The 26,082-nt window shown below is 54.3% G+C and overlaps 1 protein-coding gene across 3 annotated transcripts; it reads left to right on the forward strand.

Annotated features, from left to right (window-relative positions):
• The first annotated feature begins 443 nt into the window (after positions 1-443).
• SLC6A17 (solute carrier family 6 member 17) lies at positions 444-22,580 on the forward strand. Of its 3 annotated transcripts, none has more exons than XM_032203100.1 (12): positions 444-460; positions 7,742-8,148; positions 11,389-11,546; positions 11,813-11,939; positions 12,641-12,822; positions 13,916-14,026; positions 15,087-15,328; positions 16,063-16,255; positions 16,631-16,823; positions 17,018-17,177; positions 17,779-17,941; positions 18,336-22,580. In XM_032203100.1, exons 2-12 carry the CDS (start codon positions 7,863-7,865, stop codon positions 18,702-18,704), a joined length of 2,184 nt encoding a protein of 727 aa, XP_032058991.1. In that variant the 5' UTR covers positions 444-460; positions 7,742-7,862; the 3' UTR covers positions 18,705-22,580. The 3 variants fall into 3 exon arrangements, with proteins under 3 accessions (XP_032058991.1, XP_032058989.1, XP_032058990.1); XM_032203098.1 differs by lacking the exon at positions 444-460 and adding an exon at positions 685-979; XM_032203099.1 differs by lacking the exon at positions 444-460 and adding an exon at positions 4,373-4,486.
• Positions 22,581-26,082: the final 3,502 nt, after the last annotated feature.

Raw genomic sequence — 26,082 nt, forward strand, 5'->3', positions numbered from 1 at the left:
CTCAGCCCTGCTCCAGCCTGTGCTGCTCCTGGGATGGGCTCTGGGGTGAGAGGCAGTCAGTTTAGCTGGAGAAGATGTGGTGTCCTCTGAGCCCAGCTCTGGCTCTGTGGCCCCTGAGTGCCACTGGGCTTTGAGTGAGCCCTGAGCATTGCTGCCTTCCACAGACGGGCTCCAGATGAGCACCTGAGTTATGGGGAGCAGAATTCGGGTCCTGACCACTCCTCCTGCCATTCCTCCCTGCGTGGTCTGAGGCAAAGCAACGACTCCCACGCACCAAGTTCTCCTAGGAGGAGAGGGCTGACCAAAACCCACCTCCCACCCCAAAGTGGTGCCCGGGTCAGAGTCACAGCACTGTGCCCCCATCCTCAGGGCAGAGACACGGCGGCGACCGGGACAGCACCGGCGGGACTGCTCCTCTCGGCATTACAACGGAGGTCGTGCCTTTCCTTGCAGCACCAAGGTGGGCAGAAGTGAACCCGCCTCTCCCGCCGGGACCCGGTGCTCTCTTTTTCTTTTTTACGCAAGAGCCCCCTCGGAGAGGTGGGGGGGCCGGCCCGCCACCCCGGCTTTGACGTGCAGCCATGGTGACTCAAGCCTGCGTCAGGGGCTGCGTGTCCCTCATTATTTATTTATTTTAGTGTGCTTTTTTTTTTTAATTATTTTTTTTTTCCCGAGCCGAGCGGAGTTGCCTCCCCTCGAGCGAAGGGGAAGCGGGGCCGAGCCGAGCCGAGCGCGCATCCGCGGGGCGGTGGCGGGGGGAGGCTGGCAGCAGCCCGGTGCCGCGCAGCTTCCCTCGGCCGTGGGGTGCGGAGGCAGCGGCGGCGGCGGCTCCCAAGGTGGCCTCGCAGGTGTCCGGTCCTGCCGCCGCCCGGGCGGGGGGGGGACCCCGGTGATTTTCTCCGGGCCCCCCCGGTCAATCTGTGCCGGGAATTCGCTCCGCTTCCCGCCGCGCCGGGTCGGTTTCAGCCGCAGCGCAGAGGTAAGGATGCTCCCCCCTGGGCCCCGCTGCTCGTCGGCTGGCTGCTTTAATTCCCCACCTCCAACCCTCTCCAGCTGTCGGGGTTTTTTTAGGGGGAAGGTGCCCAGGGAGAAGCTGGGGGGATGCCTGAGCCTGGAGGCATCAAGCATGGCCCTGCGGCTGCTGGCATCGAGGGTTGGGGGGGAACCGTTAGAGGCAAGCTGGGGAAGCGGGGGGGGTAACCCCGGTGCCGGGGGGTGGCACCAGCCACCTGCTGTGGGTTGTTGGGGGGCTTATTCCCCCCCAAGCCACTGCCTGAGGGTGGGTAGAAATGCCGCTTCCAGGCTGACCTTGACAATAACATTGGGAGAAGAGAAAGCATTTGGCTGCAATGAATATTTAATTCCCAGCCACCAAAGTGTTGGGGCTTTATTTACCCTTTTTTTTTTTTTTTTTTTTTTTTTTTTTTTTTTTTTTTTAGTACTTTCTGAATCTGGATGGATTCTTTTGGGGCAGAAAAATGAGGGTTGGGGTCCTGGTTTCATGCAATTCTCTATATTGGGTGTGGGGAGTCCTTATTTGCTTCTCTGCATTTATTACATTGCTGATGCCCAAAGGTGTGTGCTTTGGGCTGGCATCTCGACCAGGTGCAGATTTGCATAATTCTGGGAATGTGGGGCTTAAACCAGCCAAGAAATCTGGTCCCAGCTCTTTGTAAAGGACACAGAAAATGAAATTGTTCTGCTTCTTGGATCCTGCCTTGTGTCAGAGGCAACTGAGGTTTGAATCCATCAGGAGCTGATGCAACTATTTCTGGTTTTGGTAGGAAAAAACCTGAGATGCCAGGCAGCTGAGCTATTCTCGGGAGGGTGCAGAGTTTCTTGTGAATCTCTCTCTAGAGGTGTTGGGACTAGGTCAGGGAAGCTGGATGGTGGCTTGATTGGAGCTCAGCTGCTCAGAAGTGAAATAAAATTTGGGTCTGTCTGTCCTCCAGGATAAATTGGAGAGATGGCTTCACAGAAATCAATAGGAACAAATGGGTTTGGTTTAAATCTAGAGTGACTGGAGTGCCACTTCAGGCTTGCACAGAGCAGGGAATCTGGAGTCAGAGCAGAGCCAAGCCAGGTGAGAGTCACGAGGATTAAATTTACCCCAGATCAGGCGCTGACCTACGCACATCCAGACTAAACCATTGCCTTGGGTGGAGGGGCTCAGATTTTACCCCATCCTGTGTTGCATTTGGATTTGTTTGTTTACAAACATGGATGCTTCATGAACTACAGAGCAGAGTCTGCAGAGGGATTTGGATGGTGCCCATTTGCTGCCTTTCAGAATAAACCTGGGCTGCTTTTGGGTTCAGTCACTGACCTTCAGCCAGATTGGGTGAGTTAAGAGGGATCACTGAGAGCTAACTGGAAAAAGATCATCTTGTGAGCCTAGTGGAGCCCTGAAGGAATCATATGACGGTTGGCTTTGATATGGTGTCACACTGCTGCAGCTGATGTGTGTTTTCATGATACCAAATGAGACATGAAAGGAGACCAAATCTGATGAATCAATGGGCTCATACACTTCCTGACAAACAAGGCGCTGAGGCTCCCCCTCCTCCGGTGTTGTTGTGTCTGTCTCATGACCCATCTGCAAAACTGCCCTTTCTGAGGGTTTCCGGCATCCACTGAAGAAAAGAGTGGCACCAGAACCACAGCCTGCCATTGCTGGTAAGAGACCAGAGCTGGGGGCTGTAGGAAACGCATCCACCTCCAGGATGAGCAGGTGGCAAGTGGTGGCTGGGCTATGGTAACCACCCTTCTGCATGCCTTTAAGGGAGCTGGGGACTATTTATAACATCTGGACACTCTGGCTGTCGAACGGCACTTGGGTAGGTGTAAGACAGAAGCGGAGGCAGCTCTGATTCATCAGCGAATGTGAATCGATCCTGTGTCATGGTGCTAAAGTGGGTCTGAACGTTTGCACAGGAAGGACGGCGCAGAGTATCCCGCTCCTCCGGCAGGGAAGTTCCTGGTGTGTGCTGCTGAGCTGCTTACAAACGTCTGCCAGGGCTGGAAGCCTGCTTTCCTGCAAATCTCCTCGCATGTGTGTGGTGCTCGGCTACCCTGTGCTGTTGTGTGTGCTCACATTGTCCCTGTCTGAATTTTGCACCTCCTCACATGTGGGTGCGAGGGGTGAGCACTGTGGGACCCTGTGATGTGGGACTGTGAGCAGTGTGGATGGGTGTGACTGAGTCACCGTGTGTTGTCTCTGTGGGGTGGCAAGAGCCTGGTGCTAATTAGCAGTGATTGTTTAAGGAAGAGGAGAGAGGGAGCAGCCCTAATGAGTCCAGATGGCAAAAACCTTCCCTGTGGAGCCAGTGAGGATGAGCAAGGGAGAGGAAGATCCGAGCTGGAGCTCTGAATTTCCTGGTTTGTAAGCAAGCCTCGGCTCTGAATAGCTTTAAGATGGAGGCAGTTCTTCCTGGCCTCTCCTCATGGCAGGAGATTTGCTTGAAGGAGACTGCAGAAGGGCCCCTGTAGAAGGGCTGGGGAGGTCAGAGCTGAGGTGTCTCCCTATGGGGCAAAAGTCTCTTCCTGGGGCTTTGCAGTGGAGTTTAGATGTTGCCTGGAGGGTCCTGCCCCTGGTTTCTTGCAGCCAAGGGGCTCCACAGGCCCGCACTGCAATGCCTCACAAGAGAAGCAGTTTGCAGAGGTGATCCTGCTCCCAGCTGGGCTGCACTCACAGCCTTGGGCAGTGGCATGGGGCAGGCGGGGTCCTGGAGCTACTTTTCTTGTGGTTTGACCTCAAAGCTGGGACATGCACCCTGAGTTCCTTCCCTTTGCTGCTTGGCTTTGCAGGGTACAGAGGGAAGATGGGAGAGGTGTCCGCTCTGTCCTTCCACATCTCCTTCCTGGGCTCGCTGGCTCCCTGGGTGACCTTGGATCCATCCCTTCCCTGCTTCAGCCTCTCCATCTGCATAAAAAAGCCCAGCCCTTGGTGCAAGGTTTCCCTGTCCCTGTGCATGTCTGTGAGGATGGGGAGCTGCAAACAGAGGCTCAGATCTCACAGCCTGAACCAGAGAATGGCATTTCACCTCCTGCAATTCCTCTGTGCCCTGGACCCTTTGCTCTCCCTTTTCCTAGCTCTGATCTTGCTGGAGCAAGCTGGACCTTCCTGGGTCTGGATCTCCAGAGGCTGGGAGCATCATCTCCTCTCCTTTAGGAGCTGCTGGGGTCTTGCATGGGAGCAGCAGAAGGAGCAAAGGCGGTGGGGTAGGGAAGGACCAGCAGAGTTCCCATGGTTTAAATGTTATTTTGAATTCACCAAATCCAAGTCTGTTTTTTTCTTCTTCCTGTCTCTCCCCCCTCCCCCTGCTCCCTCCTTCACTTTCCTCTTCATGGACCCAAATGGGGCATAAGTGCAGAATTTGGACACAGGAGCTGATCCGTCTCTGGAAGAGGAGAAACCTTCCCTGGTGCCCACCCTCCAGACCCAGAGCACAGCTGCTGCTGGTGCCTGCTCTACGTGGAGGCTGCTGTAAATCCACTTTTCCTCCCTGCCTGCATCTGCATTCCCTGGCCTAACTGAAAGATCCACTGACGTGATTCCAACCTACATTATTGCTCCCCCAGCCACCTCCCTGAGAAAGCAAGGATGGGCCGAGGCAGTACACGCGGCTCAGAGCTCCCTTCCCTGCTAAAGCATGCAGGAATGTGGGGAGCTGCTGGCAGCACTGGGGGATGCACAACACTGAGCTCCCAAACAGTGGCATTCCCACAGTGGGGGCTTCCATCTCCATCTGGGAACAATGGGAGCTTCCTGATGGTGTCAGACCCCTGGGTGTAGCAGAACAGGAGCCTCTCCTTCCATGCCTGCATGGGGTGAAAACTGCTCATTCCACAGCCACCTATGGCCATGTGCACTCAACCTGATGCTCCTGGGTTGCTAGAGCAAAGGGACATGGTGGATGAAGCGTGTAAAAGTGAGAATCATCTTCAAGGAGGGTCCTGCAGATGCTAAAGGGTGGGAGGTGCAGGAGGTAGGTAATCCTAGATTCAACCCAGTGATGTTCTCGCCTTGTGGCTCCCCCTGGGATGTTGGCAACTGCTCCCAAGTCATTTTTCAGGCACTAGTGCTGACCCCAGAACAAACTGGTGCCTTGCCCAGCCCCTCTCTGTGCACCCACATTGGGGACATCAGCGCGGGTTGTGTCTGAGAGAGGCACCTGGTCCTGCAGCGCAGGGGGACTCTTGCAGCTGGGGTCTCTGGAAGGCCCCAGTCTTCCATCTAAAGAAGGGAAAATGCACATTTAAGAAAATTGAGGTCATAGGGGCTTTGTAAACAAGCTGAATTTCCATCTTCCAGTGGCGAGGGGTTTCTATCTTTCTTAAGCTCAGAAAGCTCCTGGTTGTCAGCTGATCTGCCTCATCTTTCTTGCATCATAGTTATTATTTTGGGAAACTATTTTTATTTATTATTAAATTCCTCATTCAATCAAATAAATATGCAGAGATACCTTTTTTTCAGATGGATTTGAACTGCACTTTCCAATCTGAGGGGTGCAGGTCTTGGGCCTGATGTAAAATCCTGAGAAAATTAATAGAAAGGGCCCTGTTGTCCCCTGGATTGGGTCCTGGTGCCATGCGAGGCGGCTGGTTCTTACCCTAGACCCAGGAGAAAAGCTCAGCACCCATTTTGGTCCCCAAATCATTTGGGAATGTTGCTCGTTCAAGGAACTGAGAGCCTTTGTGGCTTTGGAGGTGCTTGGAGCCTCCTTTTCCAGGAGCACCGTGTCCTGGTGCCCCATGACTCCTAAGGATAACACTGACCCGAAGCGAGGAGGGGAGAGGCAGAGACCCAGAGAGGTGCTGGGGGTTTGCCCTGTCCCCATCATGCTGGCCTGGCTTCACGCTCTCTTCCTGGAGCTGGGCATCTCCCAGGCTTTGCTCTAGGGGGTTGAGTTGTCTCAGGAGAGCCACGGGGTGCTGAGCTTTGGGACTTGGCCAGCAGATCATAGGTTTTCAGTCCCTAATGAAAGAAGAGACTTTAGCCCCCAAGGCTAAGTCCTACTCAGGGCTGAGTCACCCTTGGAAGGAGCTGAGCAGACAGGGAGCAGCAAACTACCCATAGGCAGTTCAACTGGGTGCCTAAATTCAAGGTCCACATTCATCTGCACAGAATCTGATCCAAAATCAATGGAAATCCCGGTGATTTCCTGGCTGCTGGATGAGACCTTCTCTGCCCTCTGTTCCTGGTACCAGCAGCTGCCAGCCCATGGCCAGGGGCTGAGGATGCTCTGTCACGGGCAGCTGCGTGAGGTAATTGCTGCTGCCGAGCTGTGAACAGTTTACGTGAATGGTTCTTGTTAGGAAATTAAACATTGCTGGACCAGGCTGGAAAGAATAATTCAATCGGCTTCTCCGGAGGAGCTGATCCAGCCAAGGTGGTGGAGCCGATGCTGTTGCCTGGCAACGGATGCAGCTTTCAGCTGAAAATAGCTTTTGTAATAGGAACGGGGCCTGGCAGATGGGGAACTTTCTTCAGGGTGAGAAAGCGGCAAGGTGAGGGTGAGGTTTCCTGCTGTGGCTGATGCTTCGCTCCCCTCTGGCACCAGGACTGCTGGCTGGGGATCGGTTTTGCTGCCTGGCCTGAACCCCTGCTCTGAAAGGGCTCAGGATTGTGAGATTTGCTTGGAGCTGAATCAAAAAGTTGGGTGCTTCTGCAAAGGGAAGAAGAGATGGGGACAGCTGAGGGAAAACATGGGGGGCGTCTTCTTCCTGCTCGCCGGGATGGAGAGCATGAGGTCTGTCCCATATTGCCCATCCCAGTGGAGATCAGGTGCCTGTGCTGACCCCAGGGATGGATTGTTTGTGCAGTGTCACCTTCAGGATGCCATATGGGTGCTGCACCAGCCTTGAGTTACATGAGAAAGCCACTGGTGAGGGTGAAATGACCCCATGGCCAGCTTGGGGCAGGATGGGTCCCTGGGCACAACACTATTGCTTTTCCAGGGACTGGTGACCATCCTGAGGTCCCTAGAAAGTTGAGATGGTCAAGAGAGAAAAAGAGCAAGCATGACCCTTTGGAAGAATCGTCTCAAGACTTGAGATTTCTTGTGGGTTTTCTCCATCTTCTCTCCAGCTGGTGAAGCTCCATGGTCCCAGCTGGGGCAGAAACACCCAGTCTGGCCCCAGTTCTTCCAGTATGGTTAAGAAGGGCAGTACTTGGTGTTTTTCTGGGTTGGGGAACAGCATAGACCTCCCTGATGCCTCATAGCTTTTCAAAGGGGATGAACGCTGTGGGGCTAAGCTGGGCCATGGGCACTCTCTGAAATGCCTGGTGTCAGGGTTACTCATGCAGTCAGAGTCATCCCTGGTGCAAACACGTGGGCTGTGTTTGCCATTGCACCCCTCCTCACCTCCTACTTGTCCCGGCACTGGCAGCAACCCCACACTCACCCCACGCTCCCCTCTGTGGGTCCAAAAATAAACACACCTGTGCCTGTCCCAGTCCAGCACCCACAGGGGCTGATGCAGGAGTTTTGGGAATGAGGAGTGGGGTTGTTAGAGGATAAAAGGTGTCTCTGTCACCTGCCACCATCACCCTGCACCTGGGGAAGGTCCCTCCAGAGGGTCTAGGAAGCTCTTCTCTGTGAATGAAGAACCAGGGAAGTGCTCCCTGTTAGCAACCCCCAGCCAGGGATGCTAACCCCAGCTAAATGGGGGTGATGGAGACCCTGCTGTGCCTTGGGGCAAAATCACCTCCTTCTCTGTTGACCTCTTCCCTGTGCAGGTCCTGCTGATGAAGAGGAGGTGAGCCCTGAGCTGTAGCTTGCACAGGTGTGTGCCCTGTGGGACATTTGTCTTCTCCTCTTGCCCCATCCTGCCCCCCAGGGCCACACAGAGCCGTCCCAATGCCGAAGAACAGCAAGGTGACACAGCGGGAGCACAGCAATGAGCATGTCACTGAGTCGGTGGCCGACCTGCTGGCTCATGAGGAGCCTGTGGACTACAAACGCAGTGTGCTCAATGTGACGGGGGAGGCTTGGGACAAGCAGAAGGACGGGGAGGAGGAGCTGGATGCGGAGAACCGGCCGGCGTGGAACAGCAAGCTGCAGTACATTCTGGCACAGATTGGCTACTCCGTGGGGCTAGGCAACGTCTGGCGCTTCCCCTACCTGTGCCAGAAGAATGGAGGAGGTGAGAGATGAGGCAGGGATGGGCTCAGGTCCTGTGTGGGTTTAGGTATGGTCCTGCCTCCATCAGGGTGCGGATTGCTGGGCAAGGAGGGAGCAATGTGGTTTGTTTTGGCTCTGAAGGAGGAAAGGGGCAGCTGGAAGAGCTGGAAGAGCCTGGTGTGGGTGCTGCTCACTGCAGTGTGTATTGGTGCAGTGATGCAGGAACCCCCAGGGTAGCGTCTTCTGAAAGGATGCTCACCCTCCTGCCTCGAGGACAAGACAAGTCCCAGGCCAGGAGCCAGGATTTCTCACTACATCCCTGATTCCTGCTGGGGCAATTTGGAAGCTAGTGAGAAAAAAAGAAGAGAGCATCCCTCTGTTTCCCTGTCCAAAATCTGCATTGCGTAGGCTCCTGTCCCTCCCCAAATTCAACTTCCAGCCAGCTCAGGAGCAGACAGGTCTCCTCCAGCTGTGCTGAGACCCAGTACTGCTCGTGTCACTGATGGGAGGGTGGGTTGCTTGTCCATAATCCAGATCCCACCCCGAGGCCTCTCCACCGCAGCACCGACCTTTGCAGTGATGGGAAGCATCCCCTGCAGAGCAGCATTTAACAGGGCCAGGATCAGCCCAGCTTTCTGCTTTGCTTTCGCCTCATGCTCACCATATTCCTGGCACTGCATCGCTCAATGTGCCCCCAGCCCCAGCAAGCCTGCAGTGCCCTCAATAATTAAAACATCTCTGGTGTCATCTTTGGGATGAGTCAGCCTCCCAGGTTGACCCATGCTGTCAGGGCTGCCCACACCCCTCGCCAACCTGTCCTGGCTGGGGCACTGTGGCTGTGGCCAGCCCCTGCCCCTCTGCATGTCCCCAGCACCTGGTCCCTGTGGCGAGGGGACACTCACAGCTCCCAGTGCCCTGCTTTGTTTCCATGCAGAAGGTGCATGTCTGGGTTTTGGTGCAGTGTGGCTTTGCATAATGCAGCTGTGGTATTGCAAAGCTTGGGGGGGGGGGGGGGGGGGAGGAGGGCTTTTGCACATTGTCTCAGGTTGCAGCACTCATCTGCAGGTGTGCAGGGCTTGAGTCTTGAATGCATGCACTGGCTGCATTGCACGTGCTGGCACACATGCATCTCTTGCAGCAGGATGGGTTTGTGTGTGGCCCAAGGAGGTTGGAGGCTGAGCCTGGGGTGAATGCAGGGCTGGGATAGATTGATGGAGCACTGCTGCCTTGGGTAGAGAGCTCTCACATCTGTTATTTCCTGGTTTTCTTGATTAAATGGGATCAGGACCCAGCTTGGGGCAGGTGGTTATAAACTAGGCTTCTCTTAACCCCTCCATGCTTCAGTTTCCACATTGCCACAACAGCCAGTAATTACCTGTAATTAGTGCAAGGAATGAAATTCTCTAATCTTACTCTGAGGGTCTCTGGCATCCTGGGGTTTTAGCCTTGTCCACCTCAAGTGCTGGCAAATGGGAGGGGCTCCCAGGCTGGGATGATTCCTGATCAGAATCACCTAGCAGAGCCAGGGCTGAATTTGCTGACGGTGTTTGGGGAGCATTAAGCAGCTGCTTTTTAGTCAAAAGGCCACATGAGATGTGATGTCAGGATGGGGAATTGTACCTCTGACAGCTGTGAGACCTGCTGTGGTGGAGATGGGTGTGCTGGGTTTGAACCTTACAGCTTGGCCACATCCTACTCTGGGACATAGGGGCACAAAGCCAGACAGATACCAGGGCAAGCAGCAGCTTCTAGGAGATCCTTGCTACAGTATAATGCCTTCCTGCAGCAGGTCTCCAGACAGGCTTTACAGGCTGCCTCCATATTTTATGATGGGGAAACTGAGGCACAGAGCTAGGAACTGGCTTGAGCAGCAGAATGCTGAACTCTCCTGAACCCCACATTAATCCCCTCAGCTTTTTGGACAAGTGGCACCATCTTGCCTGTCCCCTGGTGTGGATGCTGCTTTTCTGCCTTTTCTCCCCACTACATTTACCCTCTTGGCCCCCAGGTGACATTCCTACTGGGTAGGGAGCCTGGTGCCAGGCAGACAGATGCAGGAGCTGGGCAGTGATGGACAGACTACTTCTGGGCTGCTGAGGTGGTGGCAGTGGCTGTTTTCTCTCCCACTCCCCTTACAGGTGTCTGTGGGGGAGAGTGGCTGTGTGCTGGCAGCAAGATGGGTTGGAGCCAAATTCTCAGGACTTGGTGTGCTGGGAGCCACTGCAGGCTGGTGATGATGCATGGGCATGGTGCCCATCTTCCCAGGGGTCACAGCAGGAAAATCTCTGATGTTGGAGAAATTTGCCTCCAAACTTGTCCATCTCTTTCTTGCTCTGTCTGCTGATGGGTTGAGGTGCAGATGCACAGGAGGGTGTTGCAAAGATGGGAAACTCGTGCTTGTTCCCAGGGTCCAGCTCCACGCTGCACTCTGCCTTTGCTTTCACCCTCCTAATCACCCTGGGTGGCTGCATCTTGATTTACCTCCCCACTGTGTTTCTAACGTCCATCCCTAACTCGCTGTGAGGGCACTCGTCCTGTGAGCAGAGCATGCTGCAGCCTCGTGGCAGTATCGTGGGTTGAACTGCTTTGCAGCGCTGCTGCTTGGTGGAGCATCAGCACCAGGTCCTGCCCTGGCCCAGGGCTGATGCCTGTCACCAGGGAGTAAATCCAGCCAGGAGCTTGCCCACAGTGCCCGGGCTCCAGCATGTGCTTTGTGGCCACGTGCTCCAAGCCCCATCCCGCAGCCCCCGGCAGCAGGCTAGAGTAATTCACCAGCCAGGCGCTGCAGCGTGAGTCATCGCATCCTTTACGGCCATTTGGTTATGCTTCATGAACTGCTAATTTCTCTCTGGTCTCCTCAATTAGGCAGAGATTAACTGCCTTTCTATTTTGAGCTATTTCTACCCCTACCAGAGGACTTCGCTTTGCAGGGTGGCACGTGGCGTGGCTAGTGTTGCTGCGGGGCTGTTGTAGTGCAGGGGGTTCAGTTGTGCTCAGGTGTGTGTGCAGGCAGGACCCATTGGTTTCCTGGTGTGTCCTGAGGTCTGCACGGGTGTGGTGTGCTGTAGGGGTGTATCCTGCATGTACCCACATTGTCAGAGATGTTGCACGCTTCCCTTCTGTGCATGTGTATTTTTTAGTGCAAATGAATGGACCAGACAGAGCCTGTCTGAGCTCTGCCTGTCCCTCCCTGTCTGTCTGTGCTTGGCTGCACGGGAGCAGGCAGAGACGGGTCCATGATGAGCTTTCTCCCCCCTGCCAGGTGCCTACCTGGTCCCGTACCTGGTCCTACTCATCATCATTGGGCTCCCCTTGTTCTTCCTGGAGCTGGCGGTGGGGCAGCGGATCCGCCGGGGCAGCATCGGTGTCTGGAATTACATCTGTCCCCGCCTTGGGGGCATTGGCTATGCCAGCTGCCTGGTAAGTGCACCCATGGGCCCCTTCCAGCCCCCACCTCAGGGTGTGTGGGACACTTAGCAATCTGCAAAGTGGAGGGTGGGCTGGAGGAGCCCAGTGTGGGCATTTGAGGGGTGGATGGCAGCTTTTCCAGCTCCATCCGTGGGTCCGGGGCTGGTTTGGGTACAAGCCTGTCCCTGCTCCCCTTCCGTCACTGCCCCACGGGAAGTGGGGTAGAGACTGTGTCACTGCCTTGCGACTTCACACCGTGTCCTCCTTATTCCCCCCAGGTCTGTTTTTTTGTCGGTCTCTATTACAATGTCATCATCGGCTGGAGCATCTTTTACTTCTTCAAGTCCTTCCAGTACCCTCTTCCCTGGAGCGAGTGCCCCATCGCCAGGAATGGCTCGGTGGCTGGTGAGGATGGGGGAGGTGCAGGTGGGAGGGAACAGTTCCTGGGGAGGGGGGGCTGCAGGACACTGGAGACCCCCGATGTCTGCATCTATTGGAGGCTGGGGACACTGGAGCCTGGGGAGTCTCCTGGGGGCGTGGATTGGATGGGAGAAGGTGCCACTGGGTCCTCTGCAGTCCAGGTGCCTTGTCCCTATGGAGATATTTCCTCAGGTCAGACAAGTCCTGGCCACGCTTTCAGACAGATTCTTTCCCCGTGGCTGGGGTTTGATGCCTGTTCAGGACCCAGAGTTTGGGTCTCTAGGCTGCCTTGGTGCCTGGGACCAGGATCTGACCTGGGCTGTGCAGGAAACTGAGCTGGGCTTGTCTGGCTGCTTTGTCAGTGCCTGACTGAGACTCTGGTGGAACTAGTGGTGCTCAGTAGTATCTGAGCATCTCCTTGGGACAATCTGGGAAATTTTATAGTAAATGCAAATGTCTTCAACTGTATTTAACATCTTGTTTTTGACATGACAATGGCTTTATGTCCTGTTCCCTTTTTCCTGCTAAAAATCAGCGCTGTTATCCTGTCCCTCAGTTCCCAAGGATGCCTACCTTCCCTAGCCAGCTCCTGCAGGTCTTTGACATTAATTTATGTTCATCCCCTAAAAGACAATGGATGACTCTCCCCCAGCTCCTCACTCTCTGGTACCTCTGTTCATTTGCAGTTGTGGAGGCTGAATGTGAGAGGAGCTCAGCCACCACCTACTTCTGGTACCGGGAGGCCCTGGACATCTCCAACTCCATCTCAGAGAGTGGGGGACTCAACTGGAAGATGACCCTGTGCCTGCTGGTGGCCTGGAGTCTTGTTGGCTTGGCCATGATCAAAGGCATCCAGTCCTCGGGGAAGGTGGGTATCTGCAGTCCATCCTCCAGACCAGGCTTTTTGTATGACATGAAGGCAGAAACCTCCAGGTCCACACTCTCCTGCCCTGCTCTGGGGTGTCTGTGTTCTTTGGGATGATCACACTTGCTCCAGAGCTGGGGACATCTCCTGGGGGCCCAGAATGAGATCAGAGAGGGTCACAGGGGAGGGGTTTCATCCAGCACACCTGCAGCAATGCCACCACAAGCCAGCCAAAGCACCTGTCCCAGTCCCTGTGTTTGGGGGCTGTCAGATGTCCAGACCATCCAAATGGATGCTCTGAGCAGCATGAGCCTTGTAACTGAAAGAGGTGTGGAAGATCTGAATAAGGCAGCAGCTCCTTCACCTGCAGATCCCAAAGGCAGCTTCACCCATAGGACTTAGGTACAGGAGCAGAGCCTTCCTCCATGGAGGAAGCACTGGGGCTGCACACCAGAAGCAGGGCTGGGAGGAGCAGGAATATTTGGGAGAGGGACGCTGAGACCTTGCTGGAGTTGTTGATGTATGAAGGAAGGCTGTGAAAGCAGTGGGGTCAGGTGCAGAAGGGTATGGCTCCCCCAGGACCCTCAAACATCCTCATCTCCAGATGTGCTCTGCAAAACATCTGGCACATTAGCAGGTAGCACAGGGCAAGGAGACTGCTGCCTGCAGCACTGAGAGCTGTGGGATGGGAATATGGCACAGGAGTGGGGCCGGGGCAGCACATCCCCCCTGCTGAGGGTGAAGCCCCAACCACATCTGCTCTGCCTGCAGCTCTGGGCTGATGCTGGGGAAGAGAGTGGGGTGGGAAGGCAGAGCTGGCCTTCCCTAGGGCTTGCCAGACACTGGCAGTTGTGTTCCAGGGTTTTTCTGAGCCAGTGCTGACACCTTTGCAGCCTCAGCAAATTTTCCTTCTCTCTCCTAAGTGTGCCCAAGCACTTTGCAGGTCCACCCAGGCTTCAGCATTTGTAATGTCCTGCCTTGGGCCATGTCCCCTCTTTTCACCCCTTTTGTGCTGTACTGTTGATGGACGGGGAGGGAGCTGAGCCCGGGGGGCAGTAAATGAGGTTGTGCCCATGCTGCATCCCTCTTGCCCCAGGTGATGTATTTCAGCTCACTCTTCCCCTACGTGGTGCTGGTTTGCTTCCTGGTGCGGGGACTTCTGCTGCGCGGGGCGGTGGATGGGATCATGCACATGTTCACACCCAAGGTAAGAATCCCATGCCCAGGTTCTCCTCCAGGCTGATCACACCAGCTTGGTTTGGAGGGGGGAGGTTTAGCTGCCGCAGAGGCTGCAGTCACTTCCCTGTACCCCACAGCACACCCTCACTGTGCCCATGTGCTCTGGTGCAAGCAAGTGTTCTGTCCTCACATCTGAGGCTGGGTAACAGCTGCCTGCAGAGGGCTTCTTTACCCAGTGCTCAGCCCTTCACACACACATCATTTCACAGAACCCCACTTTTCCTCTATGATCCACACCTCAAAAAATAGAGCATCAATCCCAGATGACCTCGCAGGTCCCAATAAATCAGCCAGGAGTTTTTAGGAACACCTTGAATACAGCCAGGACTCGTAGACTGCCATCCTAGTGCTGCTTTGAGCCTTGGCATTGCTCCTGTTGCCTTCAGGTGTCCAGAAACAGGGTGGGCAAGAGGGGTCCCTTAGGTGATGTATTTAAGTACTCTATGAGATGATACTGTCTGGCAGCAAAATATCCACCAATCTTATGCAATTAACCAGCTAATTAATTAATTAAGCAGAGATGTAGATGAATCAGCTGAGCCAGGGAGGCTGCTACAAGATATTAATTGTGAACTCTTGATGAACAGTGCTTGGAGGCCTCCAGCCTGCATCAGGGCAAGGGAGATGATGTCCAGGGGATGGGCAGCTACCAACCCCCCAGCCCAGCCACTGGGTTCCAAACACTCCAGGCAATGGAGGTGGGCAATGGCAGGGGCAGGATGCGGCCCCATTGCTGTGCAGCATGTGGCTCCCTTGGTGGGGGAACTGGGATACCAGGTGGTCTGTGGTCCAAATCTTTGCTTGCCCTTCTCCATGTCTCAGTGTCCTCCTGTGCAGGAAAGAGAAAAAGGACCTCCACATGCTGTGTAATGCAGAACCTGATTGTGGCAGCACAACGCCAGCCCATGGCTGCTCCAGAGCCAGCCCTGGCTGCAGGCACAGCAGTCTTTTAGTTTAGCTCTGGCTCCATGAGGATGAGTTATGGCACCACCAAATCACCTATTTTCTTCTTCTGTGTCCCCACCAAGCTGGACAAAATGCTGGACCCCCAGGTGTGGCGGGAGGCAGCCACGCAGGTTTTCTTTGCCTTGGGCCTGGGCTTTGGGGGGGTCATCGCCTTCTCCAGCTACAACAAGCAGGACAACAACTGCCACTTTGATGCCACGCTTGTCTCCTTCATCAACTTCTTCACTTCTGTCCTGGCCACCCTGGTTGTGTTTGCCGTGCTGGGCTTCAAGGCCAACATCATGAACGAGAAATGTGTGGTGGAGTAGGTGGATTTGCTTTCTGTCTCTCTGGGGTGGGGAAGTCTGTGCTCCTGCCGGTTGGGGTGGGTCTGAGGCAATGGAGTAAGTGATCTAGAATTGGGTAATGTTGTGTTTTGGTGGACCCAACTTTGACCCAGGTCAAGGTCTGGATCTCCAGAGATGTCCTATTGTAGCTGAGAGCATGAATTCTTCTAGCTTCATGAGGGAATTGGGCATTTAGCTCCTCCAGCCTAAAGTTCAGCCATGAGGCAGGCTGTTAGTCTGCACATTACTGGTGAGCCCATGACTGATCGCATCACCTGGGTTTCCCTGAGTTTCTACTCATGGTTGGGTCTCCTTGTCTGCGACTAAAGAGCTACTGTGCTGTACCCCAAAAACAGCTGGAGGAAGGTGAATTTGTGCACCTCGTGTTATTGTTGGACAGTGAGCTGCATCCATAAAAATCCTGACTGTGACAAAGCAGAAGAGAAGCCACAACAACATGTGGCTAAGCAGAGGCTGCAGACAGCCTGTCCCCTGGTAGGGTCCCGGTTGCATCCTCTGTCATGTGGCCTAATGCAATATCTGCTTGTGCAAATTGCTAAGAGGCTGGACAGCATGTCACGGCTGGGACCTGGGCAATGTGACCCAGGCAGGTTTATCCTGCCTGATGCAAAGGACTCACATGGTCAGGCGCTGTCCTCCTTCCCAGGAGGAAGGGGACATCTCCGGGTGACTGGGCTCTGCTCTCCCTTAGGAACGCTGAGAAGATCTTGGGCTACCTGAATACCAATGTGCTAAGCCATGACCTCATCCCTCCCCACGTGAACTTCTCCCACCTCACAGCCAAGGACTACAATGAGATGTACAGGGTGATCATGACAGTGAAAGAGGGGCACTTCAAAGAACTGGGCTTGGATGCCTGCCTGCTGGAGGACGAACTCGACAAGGTACCCGGTGGCATTCCTAATAGGAGAAGCAGATCACCATGTCCATTGCCAGTCCCAGGTCGGAGCTACTTTATTTGGGTAGCTCCTGGCACTTGGATCTGGAGAAGCTGTTTTTATAGACCCTCCATAGGGATGGGAATTCCCTTTCTCTGTGGTCTTCCCAGTGCACAGGGATCTTTCCTGGGGTGCAGAAATGGTCTGCCCATAGTGAGTCTGACAGCCACATCATCACTTCCAGGCTGGGGTGCAGGAGTGGATTTTTGTTTCCTTCAGGAGTTGTTCAGTGGGACAAGAGAGACCTAAGGCCTGCAGGGGCATGCAGGCTTTGTCTCTGACATGCTGCTTCTCTCCTTTTGGCCTCTCTCCCCCAAACAGTCAGTGCAAGGAACTGGGCTGGCCTTCATCGCCTTCACGGAAGCCATGACCCACTTTCCGGCCTCACCATTTTGGTCTGTCATGTTCTTCTTGATGCTGATAAACTTGGGGCTGGGCAGCATGATTGGGACCATGTCAGGCATCACTACGCCCATCATCGACACCTTCAAGGTGCGGAAGGAAGTGTTCACAGGTGAGGTCTTCTGCATTCTCCTGGGGAAGGGGTGGAGGTTCCCCAGTGCTCTGGGGGTCATTCCAGAAGAGCGTGGATATGGTGGAGGTGTACCAGGTCCTGTTAACAGAGGGAATGGACCACCTGGTTCCACAAGAGAAGGCCTTGCTTCCCCCTTGGGTGCTCTGCTGACCATACCTGTTTGCTCCCTGCAGTCGGCTGCTGCATCTTCGCCTTTGTGGTCGGCCTGATCTTCGTGCAGCGCTCTGGGAATTACTTTGTCACCATGTTTGATGATTACTCAGCCACGCTGCCACTCACGGTTGTAGTGATCCTGGAGAACATCGCTGTGGCCTGGATATATGGCACCAAGAAGTAAGGCTTTTGCACAGGGAAAAGAATATCTGTGCTATAACTCCTGGCTAAAAACAAACAAACAAACAAACAAAAAACAACCAACCAAACAAAATACACCACCAAACCTACCTTCCAGCTCTTTCCTGTGGGACTTTTTTTCCCAGGAGGCAAGCTCTGATTGAACAAATACCCCGATAGCAATTACCTTATAGAGGAGGGATGTCTCATGTCTGTTCACTGCTGTCTAGGATCAGTCCTCTGCCTGTCCCTAGGTGTAACACAGCCCCAGGAACACATCCTTCTAGCGGGTATCTAACTTTGGTTATGGTGCTCTCTTACTTGTTAGTATGCTTTTGTCTGAGGCTCTGGGTCACTCCCAAGGGCACCTTGTCTGCCCCAGTGCTGGCTGGAGCAAGGGAGGCTCAGACTTATGTCAGGAAGCCTTTTCCTTGAGAGGTTCCCAAGCAGTGCTACCAGTTTGAAGGACACTGAGACACTTGCCTGGATCAGCTGGGCTCTTGAGGCTCTACCTTGAGCATAACCCACAACAGGGTCTCCTGGGAGGAAGTTTCTCTTTTGAAAGTGGGAACAGTGTGGTTCCATCTCTTTCCCTTGGCAGGTTCATGCAGGAACTGACAGAAATGTTGGGTTTCCGGCCCTATCAGTTCTACTACTACACCTGGAAGTACGTCTCTCCCATCTGCATGGCCGTTCTCATGACTGCCAGTATCATCCAGCTGGGAGTCAGCCCCCCGGGCTACAGCGCCTGGATCAGAGAGGAGGTGAGCACAGCCCCAGCCCCTGCTGCTGCCTCCACCTGGGCCTGGGCTGAGCAGGGAGGAGATGAGGGCTGCAGACCACCCTGCTCTTCCCTCCTCTGCTCGTCTGTCCTCCTGCTGCTGGATGTCCTGTCTGAGACTGCAAGTCTTGAGTTCTGACCACGGGCTGAAGTTTGACCTTTGGGTTTTGGCTCGGTTCCACAGCTACCCTCTGTGTGCAGGACCATGCACTTTTTCCTGTTTTTAACTTTCTTTCTACTAGTTTAATGTAATACCCCTCAAGATAAAGTCTGGCAGAAGGCAGCAGGGACTGCCTAGCACATAGGATACATTGTACCTGATATGCATCACCTTTGCTGTAACAATCCCTTGACACAGACCCCTCTCTCTCTTTCAGGCTGCAGAGAAGTTCCTTTTTTACCCAACCTGGGCCATGGCTATTCTTATCTCTCTGATTATCCTGGCATCCCTCCCTCTGCCTCTGGTCTTCATCCTCCGGCAGTTCCACCTAGTGTCAGATGGCTCCAACACACTTTCGGTCACCTACAAGAAGGGCCGGATGATGAAGGACATCTCCAACTTGGAAGACAACGATGAGACCCGCTTCATCCTGAGCAAAGTGCCCAGTGAGACCCCGTCCCCCATGCCCACACACCGTTCCTACCTGGGTCCAGGGAGCAATTCCCCCATGGAAATGAGCAGTGCCCCCAACGGACGATACGGGAGTGGGTACTTAATGGCCAGCACCCCTGAATCTGAACTGTGACTGTTGCCTGCCAACCACCCCCATCGGGAGAGGAGGTCACTGGGGAGTGGATCCTAGCTTTCCAGGCAATGGGAAAACTAATAAAGACAAGACAAAGAAGAAAACCCTCTTAAAATCGTAACCCAAAGCAGCCATTTCCAAGATGACATCAGGAAGAATGGATTGCGGGAGGGGCAGGACTCCTCTGACAACCCTGGGCTGAATGGCGGGACCTCCAGGGCTTGCCTTCAGGGAAGGGAGGAGGAAAAAGTGGTGATGCAGGACCTCTCTGAGGGTCCTTCTCTTGCAGCCCAAATCCAAAGCAAAGAACCTCTCTTTCTAAACAGTTGATGGTTGGAAAAAGGACCTGGTGTCAGGTGGAAAGCCAAGCACGCTTCCTCCTGCAGCCCAGTGCTCTGCCCTCCCTGTCCATTGTTCTTCAGCCGGGAGGAGCCACGGCCTTATTCCAAGGAGCACAATTAACCATCGATGTTCATAGCACAAAAGGGTGCTGTTGTTGTTGCCATCGTTGTTGTATCTCCTGTAGTTTTTATAGCTGTGGACACACCCAGATAACCCCAATATTTTGACCAGGGTTGGCAGGGAGCAGTGTGGGGCTGGCTGAGTCATTGTGGTGTGTGGGACTGCAGCTGGTGGATCCTTGGTGTCTGTTTTGTTACTACCAGCATGGTGATGGTGTCTGCAGGTTGTTCTGAGACATGGAGATATCATGTCCATGAGACAATGTGGACAGCATGCTCTGTGGTTGAGCAGTTATTGTGCTGAGAGGCAGCAGGACCTCTGAAGTGAGTGATTTTGGATGTGTGAGCATGTGTGAGGTCTGAACCAGGGTTACAGTGATAGGTGTCAGGAGCAGTCTCCTGGAATGACTCCTGACATGTGGGATGCTCTGCTGAGCCAAAATCCCTGGCGTGGGATCGTCTCCTGTTGCCACTTTAGATGTCCCAGTGGGACAAGCAGAGCTGTGGGGCATCCAGTCCTACCACAGTCCTGGTGTAGCACTCAGGAAACCACCCCCCTAACTTACCTCCCTTGCACCCACCATCTGAGGTGAGCTGGGCAGTGATTATCTCTGGACATGTCTTCACCTCTGAGAGCATCGAGCCGGTGCCTGCATTGCCTTGCTGCTGCACCTGTGCAGGGGCTCTCCAGCCTTTGGAAGGGGGTAACCAGCTTTTTGGGACAGCAGATGGAGGACATGTCCTCTGAGCTGCGATGACCAGAAGTTGGTGCCGGGTCCCAATGTCCCTGCTAGCTCTTGATCCAGGCTGGTGAGCTCCTGTTAGAGCCCAGGAGCCTCTATCATGCCCATCCATGTTATGGGGACCAGATGAAGGTGATGCTATGTTTTTTCTCCCCAAGCTGTCTAGGAAAGTTTGGGGCCTCCCAGCTCAGAGTTTTTCCCACTGGGACTGATGTTTTTTTCCCTGAATCATATATAAGCCAAGCATTTCTGTCAAGGGCACCAGTATTATGTGGCCTTTTCCTCCTTTCCTGGTGGGTGCAGGGGAGAAGCAGCCTGCTTGATGCCCTCTCTCCCTCTCAGCACATTGCTACAGTCTCAAAAGCTGAGGGAGCTCCTTAGCTTCAGTTCTGCTAGGCTTAGATGATGTGTGGTAGTATTTCAAGTTAGTTTGAAGGCCAAGTTCATGGTTGCTTGTTCATGAGCCCTTCTCTCCTCCACTTTCCTATCAATAGATTTTCTTCCACCTTGATTCTCCTTTTGGCTGAGAGTCAAAGGCAGACAGTATCTGGCCCATTTGCCACATCCTTGACTCCTCCTGGCACCCTAGGATGTACAATGTCCCCCACAGTGACATTTCTCTTGTGGGTTGTAATCCTTTATTTATAGTCCTTCTCCTTTTTGTTATGAGCTCAGCTGGTGACTTGGGGGCTCTGTCTGGGAGATTAGCACAGGACCTTTGTGAGCCATTTTTTCAGGTGGAAATGGAGGCATGGATTGAACCAAAGCAGCTCAGTCTTTGCTGATAGCTCTGAGAAGCACCATCCCCAGGATCAACCATGCCCTCATCTCTTGTCCAATCTCTTCACCATCCTCTCTGCTGTGACTTTGGTCTTTCTCTCCTCCTGCCCCTACAGAGGAACACAGAAATATCCCCACTGCACCACCTCTGAATGGGAGAAGCACAAAACCTATGCATTTCTCCCCAACACCAGGCAAGATGTTCCCTCCCGTCTCTTATTTCTCCCTCTGTCCCTGATTTCCTCCTCATGACCAGCAGAACAAAGGATGAACCAAATCATTGCAAAATGTCACCTTCCGATGCAAGTCAGACTCGCACCCCTGAGCCCAGGGGATTCCCACTGCAGCTCCCATGGAGTTACTGGGGCAGGACACCTCCCGCAGCCAACACATGTGGTTCCATCTGTTCCCATGGCACAATGCTCCTCAAACCCTGAGGGGAAGGATCCGGCCCTCCATCTCTCCCATCACTGTTCCCAAACCAGCCAGGAAGGCATTTGCCTTCCTCCCCTCTTCTTGCAGCGCCAATAAGAGGCAAAGTCAATAAGAAGGTAACAAAAAGCTATATTATATATATATATATATATAAAATGTATACAGAGAGAGGAGATGGAATAATAACCTAGAGATTCTCTATTTCTATTGTATATTTATTCTGTAAATGTCACTGTAAATGATGTTAAATGACAAAATGTATTCCAAAGTGGCCCATGACCTATTTTCATTCCCAGTGCTGTACAGATCAGTTCTCACTGTATATCAGACATATTTTTACCTTTTCATTTCTTGTGCGTGGTGGGTGGCCATCCCTCCCCCCATGCCCCTCCCTAGCCTCAAGGGGTCCCCTAGCATGGGGAGACCACAGAGAGGAGGAGGGGGGAGGAAGCCTTTCTTTTTATCTGTGGAAGTACTGTATTTCTGTGTGGTATTTGCTTGGTGTTAGGCACAGGGGTCTGTGCGGGGGTAAGTTGTAGGTGATCCGTGTCGTGGCCGTGTGAGCGTGTGCATGTTCGTCCATAGATGCTGTGTGGGGGGGTGTGCGCGTGTACGTGTGTGCGTATGTGTTTTGTTTGGGGTCACTTCTTGCTGTTCTTGGCCACTTTTGAAGCCTGCGGTGGGGCTTTCTCCCACCTGCCAGGGCAGGCTCTCTCCTCCACGCACCTTCTTGGGGTCCCAGGGCTGTGGATAAGGACAAATCTGGTGACTTTTAGCCCTGGCAACCACTTTTATTTTCTTTTTCCCCCTCAGAGGCACAGGGAATAGCTGCTAGTTGTGAGCACAGACACTTTCCAGTTTTCATCCAGGCAGTCAGAGCAGGAGGGGGGAACCGCTGCCGATATTCCTGCCCCCTCCTCTTGCTCCCTGCCTGGTTCCCAGCCTCGATCCTGCTGCTTGGAAGGGGATGGTGTCCTCAACAGGAGATGCTGGCTGAATCAGGAGGGGTTGAAGTCCTGAATGAGGAGAGAGGCTTACCCTCCTGCCCCTACACAGACCCTGGCAGCTCACATTAAAGCCCAGCTCCTCCTGGGAGCTGCTCCCGCTGCCACACTCCTGCCCCTGTCCTCCCCTGAGCCTGGGTCTCACCAGCAGGAATGGGGCACAGGTGGCAGGGCTGGGTGGCCTCGGTGGCACTGCCAGCCCCAGGGGACACGGCCCAGCCTGGACAGAGACATGGCAGCACACGGGTTGTGGCCACTTCCCCTGTGGGTAAGCACAAGGCTGGCAAAGCACTTCTGTACAGGTAAAAGCACAGATCTGGTAGAAACTCGTCCCATGTATCCTCGTAGCCAGTGTATTTAACATACGTGCCGTGCTGGCCGGACTCATTGGCAGTCGAGAGAAACCCTGTAAGAGCTGTAATGGAGTCTGATTAAAAGTTTCTTCTTACCAAGTCTCTTTGCATGTTTCCTTTCTTGGGGTGGGCTTTGGGGTCTCTCTGAGGTTTGAGGTTGCAAAGAGCTAAAGCAACGGGCTCCAAGGCTGCCAGCACCCATGGACATAGATGTCTCTGTCCTTCCCTGTCCTGTCCAGCCACCCATATCGTCCTTCTGTCTCCCCTTCTCCTCTTTGATCCCCTTCCTGTGCCTCCATCAGCCCCTGCAAGGAGCCCACTGTGGGCATGGCTGCCCACAGGCTCTCCAGGAGCATCACAGAGGTGATCTTCCATACTGGACCAGCTCAACCAGTACACACTAGCATTATGGGGCACATACACTGGTAAGACATATGTTCCTCTTCCAATGCCCTGCTAACACTGCTGATGTCTCATTCAGAGCACTGCGGGTGCTGGGAGTCTGGAGAGCCACCTTGGAGAAGGACTGGAGCTTTCCAGCAGACCCAAATAACTTCAGCTGCTGGATATCAGCTTAGTAACAAGCTTAGTGGGAAGCTTCCCTTCGCTTCCCTTCTCTTGCATCTTTTGTAGCTTCTTTGGCTTCCCCAGGTCTGATACCAGGGAGCAAGGAGGGAGGTAAAAGAATAGAGGTGAGTTGGGACCAGCTGAGATGTGCCAGCAGTGGGGATGCCATTGGGGTACTTTGCTGCTGTGAACTGTGAGCATCCCCTCTGTGGTGGCAGCTGCATAGGAGCAGGTCAGGTTTTCTGAGCATCTCCAGTGCTGCATTGTCTGGAGATGTAGGTGCAGCATTGGGGTGAGGACCTGCACTGGGGGCTGGAGGAGCAGCACTGCCCATGGCGGAGGCAGGAGGAGGCACACAGGTCCCTCCAAGACCAGGCTCTGGGGCAGCACATCCTGCAGGGCAATGGACAGTACAATGGGACACAGAGGATAGCTCTGGCCCCAGCACAGCCCCATCTGTGGGATCAGGGATGGAAATGCTCCCAGCTCCTCCCCAGCCTCAGAGATTTCCCCAGTGAGGCAGAGCAGAGAGGGATGAAGGAGTAGGGGTGCAGAGCCCATCAAATCCAGCTCAGGGTGATGTCTGAGGCCCTGCGGTACCCACTTGTGGCTGCTCACTGCTGTGCTGAGCTGTCAGGCCTCAGCCTGAACCTGTGCTCACTCTGCAGTGTGTGCTGCCTGATTACGAACTTGGAAGAGGCTCAGACCTGGGACGCAGGGAGGTGACACATTGCCACTGCTGGACTGTGTGTGAGCAGTGGCTGGCTGGCACAAGGGCCTTGTCCCCAGGCCACCCCACAGTGTAGAAAGGGGGTCATTTTGATTTATCCCCTTCTCTCTCAGGCAGGGAAATATTGCAGCTATCTGCAAAAGCAAACCCAGGAGAAAAAAAAAAAAAAAAAAACCAGCAGCAAAGATGATGCATCTTTGGGATTGCAGTTACTGCATGGGCTGAGTGAGCTGCTGCCATGGAAAAGCCCCAGGCCGGGAGGGTGAGAGCAGGGCAGGCTTCAGCTGTGTTCACTCTGAGGAGTCCCAGGGCTGAAAGTGGGTTGTGGGGGGATATGGGGGCAGAAACATCCAGCTTCTGGTGCAGGGGCTCCACGCAAAACCTGCCTGAAACAAACGGCAAAGGGTGATTCTGGCCCACATGGGGCTGGAAAAAAGCCCTGGAGAAACAAAGCAAATTTAAGCCACATGTGTGATTTAAAAAAAACATTATTACAGATTCCCTGTGACAGTGAGGCACAGAGCCTGGCAGGAGGCAGAGGATGGTACCACTGGATCAGGGGGTGATTTCTGGGTGTCTCACTTCAAAACATCCCTGGACTGGAGTGTGGACATGGGGTGGGTACAGACACAGTGCAGGGGTGCCCGTGTGAAGGAGTAGAGTCTCACCGTGGGTCTCTGAGCGGTGCTGGAAGAAATCCACAGCTGTGATCCCAGCTCTTGCAGACAGGGAAACCGAGGCACGGCACGCGGCCAGGAGCTGCTAGCAGCCATCCAAACGGCAGACAAAGGCGACTGGAGCACCTCTGCTGCTCCCGCTCCAGCCCCAGCCTCCTCCAGCCCCGAAATTGCTTTGGCGGAGCAAAATTGCATCAGCGACGCCACGGATGGAGCCAGATTCGCCGCCGGCACCAGCCGCCCTCCGCCGCCCGCTTTCCCTGCGCGGCAGCCCCGCCAGGTGGCACTTGTGTCACAGCGGCGCGGGGACCGGGGGGCGGGACTGGGGCTGGAAACGAGCCGTGTCCGTCCGCGGCAGAGGTGGCGTGGGGACGGGGAGGCAAACTCGGGGTGTGCAACCTGCTCTCCCAAGGGAGCGCAGCCCCGCTGTCCGTGCCCGGCCGGCGAGGAGCAAGTTTAGCTGAAAAATTCACCCCAACAGAGGAGCACGGCAGAGACGTGCCTTGCTCACAGCCTGCAAGAGGTTCTCTGCGAAAACCCGCTTCTGAGAGAGCATCTTGAAAGGTTGTGTGGGCTCACACCCTGGGGTGCAGTGGGTGCTGCCGCCTCCTGCCCAGAAGCTGGCCTGCCCCACCAAAAGCATGAAGGGAAAAGGGCAGAGACCTTGGGGCAAGTAGGCTGCTGTCAACATGTTTTTCTAGTAATAGAACCCTAGTCTTGAAGTACATGGTGTGGTTGGTTTGTCCATCTCTACCCCAAAGCTGGATTGTCTCCCTAAACTAAGATGCAGTTCCCCTGCCTCCTCTGTCCCTCCGTGGGCAGAGATGCCACATGTTCCCAGCATCTCCCTGTCCTCTCCTTCAGGTCATGCAGCCCTCCAAGCACTCCACAGGCTGTCATGCCACTCTCTGTGTGCCAAGCTGGGGATGTGCCCCTTTCACTGGGCTGTGGGCCCTATGACAGTGCAGAGACCAGTGGGGGGAACCTGGGAACCCCATACCTCGTCCTTGGGACCCACCCAAGGGCTCTGGCTTTTCAGGCTGCAGCTGATCCTCCATGAAATCTTCCAGATCCTACTGATCCATCCCTTACCCGGAGGTTGTCTGTCAGCCTTGCAGTGGGGACGAAGGAGGTCCCTGCAGAAGTGACTCCCTCTCTCTCCGAAAAGACCCTTATTCATCAAGCTCTTGCTATTTTTTTTTTCTCTCTCTCTCTCTCTCTTTTTTTTTTTTTCCATGGACATTAAAAATCTGAAGGCATATTTAGAGAGCAGACAGCTTTGGGCGGGTGTTGCTGGCTAAAAGATCCTTTCCTTCCCCAGATACAACCCATTTGTCTGCCTGGCCACCCCCTCCCGCCCCAGGAGTGGCTGTGCTTGGGTGCACGGTGATCTGTTGGGATGAAAGTCGCTGTATAAAATATTAGCATCAGGTCGCAGCATTCCTTCCTCCTGGCCAAACTCACATTACTGATGATGAGGAGCTGAGCTGTGATGCCTGGCCAGTGATGCAAGGCTCGATTTTTCCAGCACGGCTTTCCCTTGGGCTCCGTGCTCCCCTGCTGGTGCAGCCCCCGGTGGTTTGGGTGTGGAGCCGTGCCAGCCTCCACCCGCTCAGGATTCGGCCCTG

Source organism: Aythya fuligula, chromosome 25, assembly GCF_009819795.1.
Source record: "Aythya fuligula isolate bAytFul2 chromosome 25, bAytFul2.pri, whole genome shotgun sequence".
Classification (NCBI taxonomy): domain Eukaryota; kingdom Metazoa; phylum Chordata; class Aves; order Anseriformes; family Anatidae; genus Aythya; species Aythya fuligula.

What these genes read in the sequence shown, in the direction of transcription:
- SLC6A17 (XM_032203100.1), top strand. Translation starts at nt 7,863, where the DNA reads ATGCCGAAGAACAGCAAGGTGACACAGCGGGAGCACAGCAATGAGCAT. An exon ending in TGGAGGACGAACTCGACAAG is followed by an intron (nt 16,256 to 16,630) that starts GTACCCGGTGGC and finishes TCCCCCAAACAG; the next exon opens with TCAGTGCAAGGAACTGGGCT. An exon ending in TGGATATATGGCACCAAGAA is followed by an intron (nt 17,178 to 17,778) that starts GTAAGGCTTTTG and finishes TTCCCTTGGCAG; the next exon opens with GTTCATGCAGGAACTGACAG.